The 14,305-nt window shown below is 46.2% G+C and overlaps 1 protein-coding gene across 2 annotated transcripts in view; it reads right to left on the reverse strand.

Moving 5' to 3' along the window:
- PACS2 (phosphofurin acidic cluster sorting protein 2) overlaps positions 1-14,305 on the reverse strand; it is a 131,271-nt gene that overhangs the window by 11,801 nt on the left and 105,165 nt on the right. Inside the window, exons 21-23 of one of the 2 annotated variants that reach the window (XM_059728260.1) lie at positions 12,910-13,041; positions 8,754-8,889; positions 1,961-2,187 (exon numbers count right to left, since the gene is read on the reverse strand). In XM_059728260.1, the coding sequence (XP_059584243.1) occupies positions 1,961-2,187; positions 8,754-8,889; positions 12,910-13,041 (495 nt within the window). The remainder of the gene's footprint in view (positions 1-1,960; positions 2,188-8,753; positions 8,890-12,909; positions 13,042-14,305) is intronic. The other variant, XM_059728261.1, reaches the window with a different exon arrangement.

Raw genomic sequence — 14,305 nt, forward strand, 5'->3', positions numbered from 1 at the left:
GCAAGGGGGCTGGACTCTGTCTTGGGAGGTCCCTTCCAGCCCCTAATGTCTATGAATCTGAGTGATTCTCAACTAGGTTGCCATGGCATCCAGGGGTGCCTTAAGACCCCTTCATAGATGCCACACAATGTTGGGTGCGACTCGCAAGATAAACCCAGAGATTTCAAATAGGAATCTATAGTGTTAAAAGCATTCTGCCTTGTGGTAGAAAGATCCGAGTTCTTTGCCAACAAAAGCATTACTTGTTTCTATAGTCAAAAAGGATGAAAACTAGGAGTTGGCATTTTCCGAGGGATGCCTTAAGTTTAACAAAGGCAAAGACCACCTGACTAAAGTCATTCTATGCACGGAAGCCAGTGTTTGTTATAATGCAAGTAACAGGGGAAAACGAGACCAGCTTATAGTTAAATGAATTATGTGTTTATCTGATCTTCATCCAAGTGGAATTCACTGCATTCTAAAACTTATCATACCACCTAGGGGAGATTCTTGCTTACTGCAAGTCATTTTCTAGAGCACCCTTCCCCTGAGATTGTAGCCTCACTTTCACTCACATGGTAAATCTAAAGATGTACACATAGCCACAAAAACACCAGTCCAACAGTTCAAAGAACATCAGCTCCATGTGCAGAGCTTGGAGGGACAGGTGAATGCTCCTGAAAACATGAAAGGGGCAGGGAGGGGAAACAAAAGAGCTCTTAAAAAAAAGAAGTCCAGAGCTTTCAGGATCAATTTGAGTTTGAGCTAAACTGCACAAGGCAGTTCTAGGAAACCTGAACAGGCTAAGTCCAGTCTGGGAAAATTTCATACTTGAACTGTCTATTAGATACAGCCTGGCTTCCCATTTCCCAGAATAAAACATACCACATCACCCAGTACCACAAACTAGAAGAGACAGACAGTGTTCACTGCTGATGTGGAGCTGGCACCTCCAACAGGCTCATCAGCAGCAGCCTTACAATCTTATCACACACAATTCTCAGCTTGGGGGTATTGCTGGGTCATGCATCCTCATGTACCCGAGTACTGTCAGTAAGTGCTGGATGCTGCTTTCTGGCTGCCATTTGCAAACAGAAACTATGGATGCAATAATTAACCAGGTATGACAATTGAGGTTACAAGGGGACAAGACAACACTGAGTCAAATGCATCGGCTGAAAAACCGTCTCTATGAATCTCTACTGCTGCAAACTGAAATAATAATAAACTGGGCAGCTCAATCCCATGCTTCCTGCCTCAAGTCCCTTCTAGTCCTACTTCTCTATGATATATCCCTTAAGGCTTTAAGCCTCAAGCCAAATTCCAAAACAGGTCCAAACTCCAAAGCTGTCTGCATACATTTTTAGTGACTGCTTTTGAAAGCCTTGGGCACCAAGCTAAAGAACTGGTCCAGCCTCACAAAAAAGCTTATGCTGCCCATGTGCAAACTGCTCTCTGTAAAGTTAAGGTTGTGGAAGAGTCTGCTCATGGAATTCTGTAGGAAAAGCATGTCAGCAGAAAGGACTAGATGTTTCTATGGAATCTATAACAATCATTTAAAAAGAAAGGACGATAAAAGCCCACCTGAAAGCCACAACCCCCTATACGCCATTAATCCTATGGCTAACATACTGCTGCGTGCAATTATCTTGTCACTATGCTCCACATACCCATGCTACAGTGACCACCCTTCATTGGTAGGCACAGCAGATTAGGAATCCGAACCAATGCAACAGCTGTAAAATTGCTCAGTTACCAAACATGATGCCCTCTTATGGCACCACAGGGAATCAGTTCCCATCAGCCAAATAGTCATTTGCCTCTAAAAGCCAACATAACTAACAAGGAATTTTGGTGGTGGGGAAAGCAGCAAAACTTAAAACATCCTGGGAAGATTTATAGTCCATGCACACAGTATCTTGCATGCATCAAAAACTCCTCCTACAGCAACAGTAACCTGATGTGTTATCTTCCATCTTACCCTTTTTGTTTTTTTCCTTCGTCACGACTGTCATGGACATTGTCGGAGCAGTGGTGATTTCGCCACTTGTGGGTAACCTGCTGACCTGGAGAGACCGGAAAGTGCATTTCAGTGTGTTTTTGGTAGTGGAAGGGTCCTTCTTCTCTGGATCTCTCTTTTTGTCTGTGGGCTGAGCTGCAATCCAGTAATCCACCTGCAGTCCCATCAGCTCAGCACCAAGGCTCTGGCTAGAAGACAGAAGAAGAGAATCATATCTATATGCTAGCAGATGGGACATCCAATTTTCTAGTCACTAGTGATTTTGGTTACCCATGTGAAAGCCCTTCGAGAGGCCAAATGCTCAGCATTTTTGGACAAAATCAGTAGGGCTGTGCGAAGCTTCGGTCCCCAATTCGGCAGAGATTCGGCCCAATTCAGTGGCCGAATCTCCGAATCCAAATCGAATCAAGAGACCCTTTAATCTCTCCAAATCAGATTGGAAAGATTCAGCAATTCGGACATAGACACAGCTTTAAATGTTTTTCCTACATACCTCAAGGTAGCAGGTGGCTCATAAATGCCAAGATGCTGGGGCAGATGGAGTGTCCCACAGGAGCGTGGGAGGGTCCCCGGCGCACTCAGCAGCAGACCCGGAAGTGGAACCAGAAGCATTTCTGGTCCACTTCCTGGTCTGCCGGGGAATGCATGGGGGGGCCCCCCTGTGTCCCCCTGGCTCAGCAACTGGTGCCTCCTGGATTTGGGGGGCACCCAGGGTCCCCCCCACAGCTGATCACCAAGCTGGGGAGGTGCAGGAGGCCCCCCCGTGCACTCGGCAGCAGACCCAGAAATGGACCGGACATACTTCTGGTCCATTTCTGGGTTCGCTGCTGAGCATGAGGGGGCCCTCCCATGCTCCTGTGGGACACTCCATCCACCCCAGCACTGCAGCGTCCATGAGCCATGCCTGGTACTCTGAGGCATGTAGAAAAAACATTTAAAGCCATCTATGGCCAAATAGTTGATTTTCCAAATGGGCATCAAATCTTCAGATTCAGATTTGGCTGAATCAAATCAGAGACAGTGATCCAAATCAACTAATCAAATCATTGTCCCTGATTCAGGCCGAATCGACTACGGTCCATTTCACACAACCCTAAAAACCAGGCTCCTGAGTTTTCAAAATAGGAAAACAAGTACTGGAAGCACATGGAAAGAGTTACACTCCAAAGCATAAGGTGACACTTCTCTTCCTAGGAAGGAAGTGTCTAAGATGAAGGCTAGTTACGCATGTACATAGCTTTTATCATCTAGAGATTGTTAACAAAACTGGTTACAGGAATGGATACTGTGTAGATCCAACAACTTCTAAGTAATTCCTCTCACTCTGATGGCAGTTCTAAGAAATACAGCATCCGACTGTTCTTCAGAATAGGGGACATTGTAGAATACAGCCAATGTGCTGACCTGGGTTTCCAGGGCCCAGTTGTAGTCTGCCTGCATAGTTCACAGAACCAAAGCAACAGAAAATGAATTACCCATCCTAACTAAACACATTCCCAGTAAGATCCTGAGCTTGACAATAAGCCTTGAGGGGCAAACAAATATTTCCCCTTGTAGCTGCCAACACCAATTCTTAGCTACCATTAAGGCATAGGACAAGACTCATTTCAGTTGGTTGGTTGACAAACTGCCACTGAATCAAGGGGCCAACCTAATCAACCAGAGACAGCCATGTTGCAGGAATTCATGTGTTGAGGCACCAACCATGTAGTTTTCCCATGGCTTGATTCCCAGGATGGACTATACATAGGCTTCCTGCTGGGTTCAGTCAGTCAATGAAGAACCTAAAATAAGCAATCTGGCAACAAGTTCATCCCCATTCAAGCACACTGCAGCTAGTGGCTCCTACAAGCAGTCAGCACAAGCTGTTTTTCACAGTTTGCTCAGCAAAGCAGTGGAAAGAGCTCTCTGACGGACAGAAGGGCTAGTCAGGCTGCCTGCAGCTACATGACATTACTGCCAAATCTGTTCCCATGATTCCTGTTGTCACTGTGCAGACTCCTCTCCATCCTCAGCTGTGAAGTAAAAATCAAGGTGGATCCTACAGAAGACAACATTTTCAAATTTGGTGGGGCTGGATATCAGGGCATGAGAGCTTTTCTACTTCCCTTGAGGCAGGGAAACGCATACTACTGAAGAGCCCAAGAGAAACACTTGGGTTCAGGTAACCAGGACTAGGCAGATCACCAATATCCCCATCAAATCAACAGAACAAAGTCAGGGACGTATCCTCTGACCCTCCTAACCCAGTGAGGGCTGATGCAAAGGAGAGTATGAGGCATGCCCCGTGCTCACACACTCCCTCTAAAAGCATCTACACTACATGCCACCATTGGAGACAGGATACTGGGTAAATGGACTATTGCTCTAACCCAGTAAGGCATTTTGTACATTCTGATCATCTATATGTAGGAGATTATCTAGGACTGCTATAAACTCCTAGCTGGTGGCTTCCAACTGAAGGGTCCTCCAACATGGCATGCTAGCTGTGGTCCTGTCCTACCTTCGAGGAGCTTCACATGCCAGCACTTTCAACCTCATTCTGCAGGAGACTGATGGGCACATGGGTTGTCTTGCCAGGATCTGAATTCCTAGACCAGGGGTGGGCAAACCCTGGCTCCCGGGCCAGATTGAGAGCTGCTCCAGGGCTGGGATCTTGCGGCAGTGACAGCATGGTCCTGAGCTGGGACAGAGCTGCGATCCGCTGCCCACACACCCCAGGCAGCGGATCATAGCTCCGCCCCGGCTCCAGAACATGCTGTCACCATTACAAGACCCCGCCCAGCTGCACGCCCTGCCGGAGAGCTGCAGGACCCGGTCTCCATGGAAACCCTGATCCCAGTTACAGCCATGCTGCTCCTAGGGTCTCCATGGAAACCAGCCACAGCAATGCAAACACAGTCTGCTGGGAAATGGAGACTGGCTGCTGGCCAGATCTGCTATTTGGCCCATCCCTGTCCTAGACCTAGAATCAGCATTTAGGAAGAGGTACAGTTGCATTTGGACCATCATGTCCTAGGGTCTACTATTAAAAAGTTGAATTAGGATGGACTTGCCCCTTGGGCACTCACTCAGCTAATGTGTCCACACAGAACAGGGAGAATGGACTAGGCACTGCTGAGAAGAATCTGGGGGTCTTTGGTAGATTGCAAATTCAAATAGCAAGCAGAAAGACAACACTGAAAAATAACATAAAATGCAACTTTGGGCTGCATTATGAGAAGTAGCATCATGTAAAGCACGGCAGATGATAATACCACTCTAGTCTGCACTGGTTAGGCTTTTTGCTGGAGTTCTTTTGCCTAGTTCTGGGTGCTGCATTTTAAGAGAAATGTAGAGAAACTGGAGAGGAGCCAAAGGCAAGTGGCAAAGATGACAAAGAGGTTGGAATTCAAGCTCTATGGGGAAAGATTATTTAGTTTAGAGAAAAGGAGATTATGGGAGGACATGAAAACAGTTCTTAAATATCTGAAAGGCTGCCACAGAGAGAGAGCGAGCAACTATTCTCCTTTGCTACAGAGGGCAGGACATGAGGCAATGGGTTTAAGTTGCATTAAAGGCAATTTAGATTAAACTGGGGGGAAGGGGGAAGCTTCTGAAATGTTAAGCCTAGTAGGACAAAGAACAAGCTGCCCAAGACAGTTAAGGAATCTCCTCCATTGGAGGTTTCAAAACAGATGAATTAACATCTATCCAAGATGGATATAATTCTATGTTCCATTCTCTAGCACCCTCAAGCTTTGGTGGAACTGTCCTACTATGCTTCATAACCCTTCCATGCAGTGATAAAAACCTAGAAAGGTTTCAAAATTAGAAGAGTGAGGAATGGGACTGAGGCTACGTAAAATTCTGTTAAGTCACAATGCAATTTATAAGAATATAATTTGCAGCCAGCATAAAATGCAGAGAACCTTAGCTATTCATTTTCTTGCTTAGGTGCTAGAGTCTTGAACTGTTAATGTGATAGAGGATATAAAATATGTATTTTGTCACAACCATCTGAGCTCTGACTGACTTCCATCTTTTTTGTTTACTGGTTAAATGAACCAAGTGAATGCAAGTCCTTTATAGCTTCCCACAAATTCCTCACATTAGACAGATAACCAGACTTGGGATGAAAGCTCACAATTTTCTGTAAGGCCAAAAAAAAAAAAATCAATACCGTTTCTATGAAGATACATATGTAACATTAAAAAAAGTGAATAAGCAAAGTTCTACCTTTAATATTTGACAAACTGATAAACAATAAGCAAATGTGACCTATTAGCGATTCTCAACCAGTGTGCCAGGGCACCCTGGGGTGCCTTGAGATCTTTTAAATACTGTCACAATGTATAAGGAGATAAGTGCAGGCTCAGGCTCACTCCTGGCCCCTCTGCAAGGAGGTAACCACTGCAATAAGTAGTTTTTTATATAGGGTGGTGCCCCATTTGCAGATTATGGAGGGATGCCTTGAGTCAAACGAGGGCTACCTCAAGTCTAAACGAGGTTGAGAACCACTGTATTAGTTAACAGAAATCAAGGTGATAGTACATAAAAGTTCAGTTTGTTGTAATACTACGTATCTTTTCACACTGTTCTCACACAGCACATATATGCCAAGCTTAGCAATTGATGATGCTCTTAGCTAGTCTTTTCCTTGCTTTTAATTTTAGTTGCAGAAAGCTCCAGTCATCGAGATGGGCACATGTTTGCAGGACCTTGTGTTGCAGTTCTGCTGTTCAAATATATACAGTTTGATATTGCAGATCATAAATCCTACAGACTGTGCATTGCAGCTGGGTCAATAGTAATGCAAGAATTTTCACTTCTGTATTTCTTGACTAACTGTGCAGCATTAGTGCTGGTTTAACACTCCTGTTGATCCCATACAAGGATGTATGAAATAGGAGCACAAGCTTTACTAGAAGTTGGAGGGACTTGGGTTCCTAAGTCACCCAGGTACTTTGAGCATGTGGTAACTTTTAATGCACTACTTAAAAATAAAGCCTTTGTGGCAGCAGGACTCAACCTATGATTATCACCACCAGGAGGTGGCAGCTTAGGATCTTGAACGGGGCTGGGGCTGCCCATGCTTGTCCTGATGCAGACAGTCAGGTGATTGTCAGCATGGGACTAGAACATACCACACGTTCAATTTAAGTTACCATGCAAGCCAGTGAAAAAAGGTGTTCTTCATTAGGTGGCAAACTATACCTAAAGATATTCCATTTTATCACAGCAAAAATGTGTGGTATATTGTCATTTATGGCACAATTGGCAACATTAACCACACTGTAAATGTAATGTCTGCCAGGGCCCGTGGCCAGTGATGGAAAGGAAAACAGTTTTCATTCCAAATATTACCAACATGCATTGCAGAAGTAACTCATCCTGCTCTCTCTTAAGAGGACAGATTCTACCTAGGGCCCCCTCCTGTGCTTTGCTAGTTAGCACAGTGATCCACTTGCATTCTAGACTGTGACTGAGTAAACAACCAAAGCGTTTTTGCTGGTCTTCTCCAAACTTTCTTTATTTTGTCCCTCACCTTTGTATGACCACAAGTATCCAGAAGCAACTCTCTCTCACTTGCAGTGGCACCACAGCTATACAGAGCTATTCTGAACTGGAAAATGAAAGACCAAGGCTTGTGACCTGAGCCTAGTACTACACTGGCTTTTAGCTGCCCTACCACACTACCACAAGCTCCTTTAATTTGGCTTTCATTAATATGTCTGAGGCCTTCCTGTTCATTGCTTCCCAATTTCTCTTCTCCCAGAGAGTATGTTATTTAGACGATACTGTATTCCATTCTTTAAATCAGTTGCATCATCCCTGCAGTCCCAATCTCTGTAGGCCTTCTCTTGTTTAACCAGTCTTCCCAACTCCTCCCAGATTCACTATCTGGGAACCTCTTCCACATGCTCTCTTTCTAGAGACATTATTGTAATACCACAAAGCCCCAATCAAGAAAGAGGCCTTATTGTGTTAATTAAATGCAGGAGATGCATCACTGAAGGGAGGCAAGCATTTTTGTAGGCGATATCTTTTATTGGATCAGCTGCATAGTTGGGATAGACTAAGATAAGCTTTCAGGTACTACAGTACCCTTCCTCAGGTCTCCCTTACATCCCTGAAATAAGCCAAACCAGACAGTAATACTCACCCAAGTGGTGCCTCCCAGATCAGCATATTGTAATTTATTACTACCCCCAGTGATAGTGGATGAAGGGCTAACACCTGAGTGAATTCATATAATCTGGGACAGGAATATGAACGATAGCAACAAATGCTTTCCCTAAGGTTCTGGATCACTATACACAAAACATGCAGCAAGTGTTAGGTTTACAGTCAACTGGAGATCTCCCAGGCAAGCCACCCCCACTACCTGAGCCTTAGGTAACATTACAAGTTTCCTTGAACATACAGAAAGACAGACTTACATATTGCAAGCAGGCCTGCTGGCTTATCCCACAAATACATACATTCACCGCAAACATCCTAACCCTCCTTGCAGACACTGAACTCCATTAACAAGTGACCCAACTTGATGCTCAAAAAGCTCTGTGGCTGAAGGGTCCTCCCACAAGCTACTGAGCCCACCCAGTATGAAAAGGCTCATGTCCTCTGAAATGAGGCAGGCTTAGCTACACTGTGTTCAGGCTAAGAGGGATGACTAAGAACTTGGGGCTGCAGCATTCCTTGCAGAGATTTCATTTTTACTGTATTTCAGATGATACAGTAGGAGGAAAAAAAAAGGCAGAAGGTGCTTTACCTGGAGGAAGTGAAGCTGCCAGTAACAGACGGCGAAGAAGGTGGGGTGGGGGAAGCTTCCTTCACAGCAGGAGACACAGAAGGTGGGGTAGAGGAAAGGACACTGGAACTAGAGGGAGCTGCGTCATCGGAATCACCTTAAAGAGAAGGATTCAAAGTGTTGGACTGTGTTCTTCACCTGCACCCTCCCTGATGGCAACCTCTGGGCAGAGCAGAGGGTGGCCGGGGATCTGAGCTTGACATGTGCCTGAGTCATCCCATCTCCCAGACTTTGCCACTGTATGCCCTGGGGTTAGTTATCTAACCTGCTCTGAATGTCCATAAAAAGAAGCCACTGTACCTCTCTCACATGGGTGCTTTGAGAGTCATTTAGGGCCTAACTGTTCTCCCCAGAACATCACAGGAAACACTTTGTATAAAAAGTACATTGCTTCCACCAAGCCATCTCTGCAGCATAAGCTCCTTGTCCTCCACAGCTTTCCTGGAGCTGTCTGCAGGGGCTGCAGTCCCTGTATAGCAGACCAGGGCAGAGCCAGGGATAGGATAGAAAGACTGGAGAACTATGCAGCACTGTCCCCAAACCCCACAAGGAATCCATAGACACCAAGGTAACATATACATTAGCTTTTCTATGGAGCCCTTTCTCTGCTAGCCCATTAAGAGGGCTTCTTTTTGTGCCAGTGGTAGGACTCATTGCAAACATGCAAGCTGGTTGCAGGGAAGGCAACCACAAGGTTTAGAAACCAAGACCCCTTCCCTCATCCCCTCCTGATAGAATTTGGTGGGAATTTCACCAAAAGGCATCCTCCATGCTTAACATCTGTAAAGCCTTGAGACACTCTAACAAAATGCTCCAAGTATAGCAAGAGCCATATAGTTTTAATGATATGTTTTATCCCTGAATGACAAGCGGGCTGCATCCCCAAAACACTAAGGAGCTAGGCACAGTTGCAGAGCAGGAGAGAAATTAAGATATGGAGCCTCAGAAGAGCAGGCAATGTTGAGGCAGACAAAAATGGGAATGTTGTTCCAGATGAAGAGACAGGGTCCATCATACCAAAGTGGTAAGAATCTAGGGAAAAGCAGAAGTGAGCCTCAAAAATCACTTACAGTAGAAATAGACCTACAGTGCCCATGTACAGTGCCTTTGCTATAGACTACTCCCTGTCTTAATTCACCATCTGAAGGTGGCTATAATACTCGCCCATCTCTTGTGGGTATTGGGAGCCTGATTTAAGTATTTGTACAGAGGTTAGTGGGGATCGTGGATCTTGATCTAAACCCCAATCATTATCATCACTATGCACAATTAAGCTGGCTGAGTTTGTAAGGCCTTGTGCTCTCAGCCTGTGGCACTACTGCTTGGATATGTCATGATTTCTGAAGACTGTCTGATGGATTCTATAATTTTACAGGCCATTCAGAGCAACACTGAGGAGATGCTTATTGATGTGGGTGACAAAAGAAGTTAGGGCCACAAAGAGCCCTTCAATGGCAACACTACCTGCTTCAACCACTTCTGCAACAGTAGGGTGATGGCAGCAGTCCACTCCTGTCACACAACTTTGCTACATCTCAACTCTGCCCATCCTCCCACCCCAGTTTAAAAGTAAGAACAAAAGGAGAGTAGTGGGGATTCAGCACTCAGGCCCTGGCATAGGAATGGAGTGATGCGTTTCAAGGAGTCTCAGGCAGAGAACATGTCAAAATAGATGAATATGAGGCTTGGGGGTCTGTGGCTGGGATGGAGGGATGAATCAGCTCAGTCCAAAGAAGCAACAAAGCATGCAATCCCCTTGCTAAACTTGTTGGACAGTTTTTATATTTAACATGCTTCAAACTTTCCCCAAGATCTACACTGAGCTAAAAATTGTCAGGCTTAGAACTGGTTTCCCCACAAAAGTTGCACTAGTTTAGCCTGATTTGGTATGAAAAACTGATTTAGTTAAGTCAGTGCAAATGCCATGGTTGATGCAGACTGGTTTAAAATTGGTTATAGCTGTTTAAATATACACCGGTAAATTTACCAAGTTACCGAGGAGTGGCACCGGATTAAAAAAATAAAATAAAAATCACACCTTCAGTTAAACCAATACCAGGAACCAGACCTGAGCCTCTTCCCAATAGACTGAAATATGAAAGTTGGCCTGACATCATTGCCTTGTACAGTTTAGAATACGAATGAATAATCATTCCACGTGCTCCATGGTTATATTCAGGCAGTACCTGTGCTATTGGTCTGCCTCAGTAGAGGCAGGACAATGACAACTGAAGTCAGAGGAAATGCCCAAAACATACAAGGCCTATAGTATTTGGTAGAGCCCACTGGAATCCCTAGACAATCTGTTCAGTCAACCTGACAGACTGAAGGAACACAGAGGCTCACAATGCAAATAAAAGGATCTTTCACTGAAAAAAAAAAATCCAGGAAAATCTAGGCAAACTGCATTACTGTTGGGCCCCAAGAGAACTGCAGGTGCAAACAATGGGCTACTACAGGCTCCACAACTTAAGGGCATTTTAGAATTACAAAAAAAAAAACAAAAAAGAAAAAACAAAGAACGAAAACCAAAAAAAACCCCAACCAGGTATCCATCTCTAGCTGACCAATGGCACCAGAGGTGGATACTCCTTCTCTACTCCCAACTGTTTTGGGCAAGGGACTCTCACAACTGTGCAGTGGACTGATTTCTATACAAACACACACAAAATCAACTCACTGAGTTCTAATACATATTCCGTTACCTTCAGTGCAGGTCTGTGTGGATGCTTGCTTAGGAATACAAATGTTCCTGTTCAGATGAACAGCGGCCATTAAAAACAAGTTAGCCGTGCTGGTGTGTGGGTGTGACCTGGTTCCTGGGTGATCGAGGTCACCAACATAGGGGCATCTGCTCTTTGTTGCAGATAACTTCCCCTACACATTACACAGGAGGAATTTCTATTTTTGAGTCCTGTGCAAGCAAAAAACACCCTGGCACATCCAGTCCCACCCATTACTCCCCAGAGATTCATTATAAAATTCTTATCTGAAAAACCCTCTGGGCACATGCTTCTTACTGCCTGCTTTACTGTGGATGTGCTGCCCAAGTTATTTCAGTGCAGCTTCTTCAGACACTAATGTTTAGAGTCTGCTAGCTCAGGGCTAGAAACTAGGGCTGCGCGAAGATTCAGTCGCCGATTTGATATGACAGAGATTTCAGCCTGATTTGGTGGCTGAATCTCCAAATCCAAATTGAAATCAGGAGACCCTTTAATCTCTTCAAATCAAAATTGGAACCCTCCAAATCAATTTGGAGACATTCAAAATGATGTGACGATCAGGATACAGACACAGCTTTAAATGTTTTTTCTACATACCTCAAGGTACCAGGTGGCTGGTGAGTGCTGCAATACTGGGGTGCATGGAACGTCCCACAGAAGCACAGGGCACTCCCCAGCACGCTTGGCAGCAGACCCAGAAGTGGACCAGAAGCACTTCTGATCCACTTCCAGGTCCACCAGGGAGCCTTTCCAGCTCGGTGACTGGTGCCTCTTGGTGCCCTTGCAGCCGATTGGGTTCACCGCTAAGCATGCGGGGGGGGGGGGGGGGGGGGGGGGGAGGCACGGCGGCGGTGCGCTGCTGGGCACCGCCACACTCTTGTGGGATGCTCCATCCACCCCAGCATCGCAGCATTCATGAGTACCTCGGAATATGTAGAAAAAACATTTAAAAGCTGCATCTATGGCCGAATTGCTGATTCTCTGAATCAACATCAAATCTTTAGATTCAGATTCTACTGAATCGAATCAAGGACAGTGATCCAAATCAATGAACTGAATCACTATCCTCAATTCGGGCCGAACCTGAATCCAAATCGAATGTGTCCTGTTTCACACACTCTTACTAGAAACAGGACCTCATCCATTCCCTGTCCCCATCACCAATACAGCCCAGCCCACCCAGCTAGGTCTGAAAAGCAGACTAACATGGTAGTATTTGAAAGCACAGAACTGCCGTCTTCACTTTTTTGGAGGAAGATGATCCCAAGTCATTTTTCTCTTCCTCTCAACCCTGCACAGCTTTCCTAGCATCGTTCCCAAAGGGCTGCGTACGTGCATTCAAACAACTTGGGAGAATTCTCCCAGGATTGCTCTTTGGATAGAGAAAAACTTACCCAGAGCTGCGTATACAACAGGGATGGGCAAACTCTGGCCCGCAGGCTGGATCCGGTTGGTGGTGGACCCCGGTTCCCAGCTGCCTCTGCCCCCATGGTTTGGGCCAGTCTCCATGAAGACCCCAGCCGCACCTGTGCAGAAAGATCAGGCTGGGTTTGCCATGGAGACCAGCCTCAGCCACAGAGAGCAGCGCAGGAGGCTGCTCTGGAGCCACTGGAAACTTGGGATGGGGGCAGCTTGCTATGGAGCCAGGGCAGAGCCACGATCTGTAGTCCATATGCTCCAGGCACGGCTGCGCAGACAGGGGATTGCAGCTCTGCCCCGGCTCCAGACCAGACTGTCACCGCTGCAAGGAGCTGGGGCAGAGGCACAATCCCCTACTTGTGAGCCCCTGCCTGGAGCATGCAGGCTACAGATCATGGCTTTACTCTGGAGCAAGCTGCCCCCATTCCAGGTTCCCAGCGACTCTGGAGCAGCCCCCTGCACTGCTCTGCTATGTGTGCTGCCAGTGAGGCTCAGGTTGGTCTCCATGGCAACCCTAGCCTGAGCTTTCCTAGCAGGTGCAGCTGGAGTCTCCATGGAGACCAGCCCAAGCCATGAGCAGGGGCTGCTGGGAAGTGGAGTCTGGCTGCTGGCTGGATTGGCCATTTTGCCTACTCCTGGTGTACAAGCATCTGAATGCTGAGGTCTTGAAAAGTAGAGAGCTTGCAGTGCTACCAGCCAGGTGTGGGAGGTGGGGAAGGGATGTTCATGCATCTCAGAGTGCAATGCAGGCTTCCTCTGTCTGCCTGGCAACAGATTGCAGTACTGCACATGGCAGCCCTGACTGGCTAACCCAGACTGGCCATGGTCAACCTACATTTCCCTGCAGCATAATGTGGGGATTGCAAAGTGGGAGTGTTCTGGAGAATTAGAGTTCAGGGAGCAACATACTGTCTCCCTGTGGGGAATGGGGAGAAACTGGAAAGAAACCACAGCATGTACAGACATTCACTGTCCCAGAAGAAACTCTCCTGGGAGTTATTTAAACCTGGTTGTTTGCAGGTTATTTTTCTCTTAGAGTGGCCATTTTTACCATGGGAGAAAAAGTCTGACCATCTTACACTTGTGGTTTCTCCTGGGAAAGCAGCAACTCTCCCAGAAGAAACTGAATGTCTGTACAAAGCTTCATCAGCTTCCAAACACAGCAACCAGGCAAATCCCAGGGCTGCCCCGAGACCCCGAGGTAAGCACAGCATGCTGCATAGAATACAGCCTTGTGCTGCTGCTGCGGCATCTAATATTCTCTTGCTTCTTGCTTCACTGTGCCCATACTCTAACTTCTCCCAGACCTCCTGAACTAAATCCCTTCCCACCCTGGTGGAGAGGCCTGGGTGTAAGGATGGGAACAAAGTC

Source organism: Alligator mississippiensis, chromosome 5 (assembly GCF_030867095.1).
Source record: "Alligator mississippiensis isolate rAllMis1 chromosome 5, rAllMis1, whole genome shotgun sequence".
Taxonomy (NCBI): domain Eukaryota; kingdom Metazoa; phylum Chordata; order Crocodylia; family Alligatoridae; genus Alligator; species Alligator mississippiensis.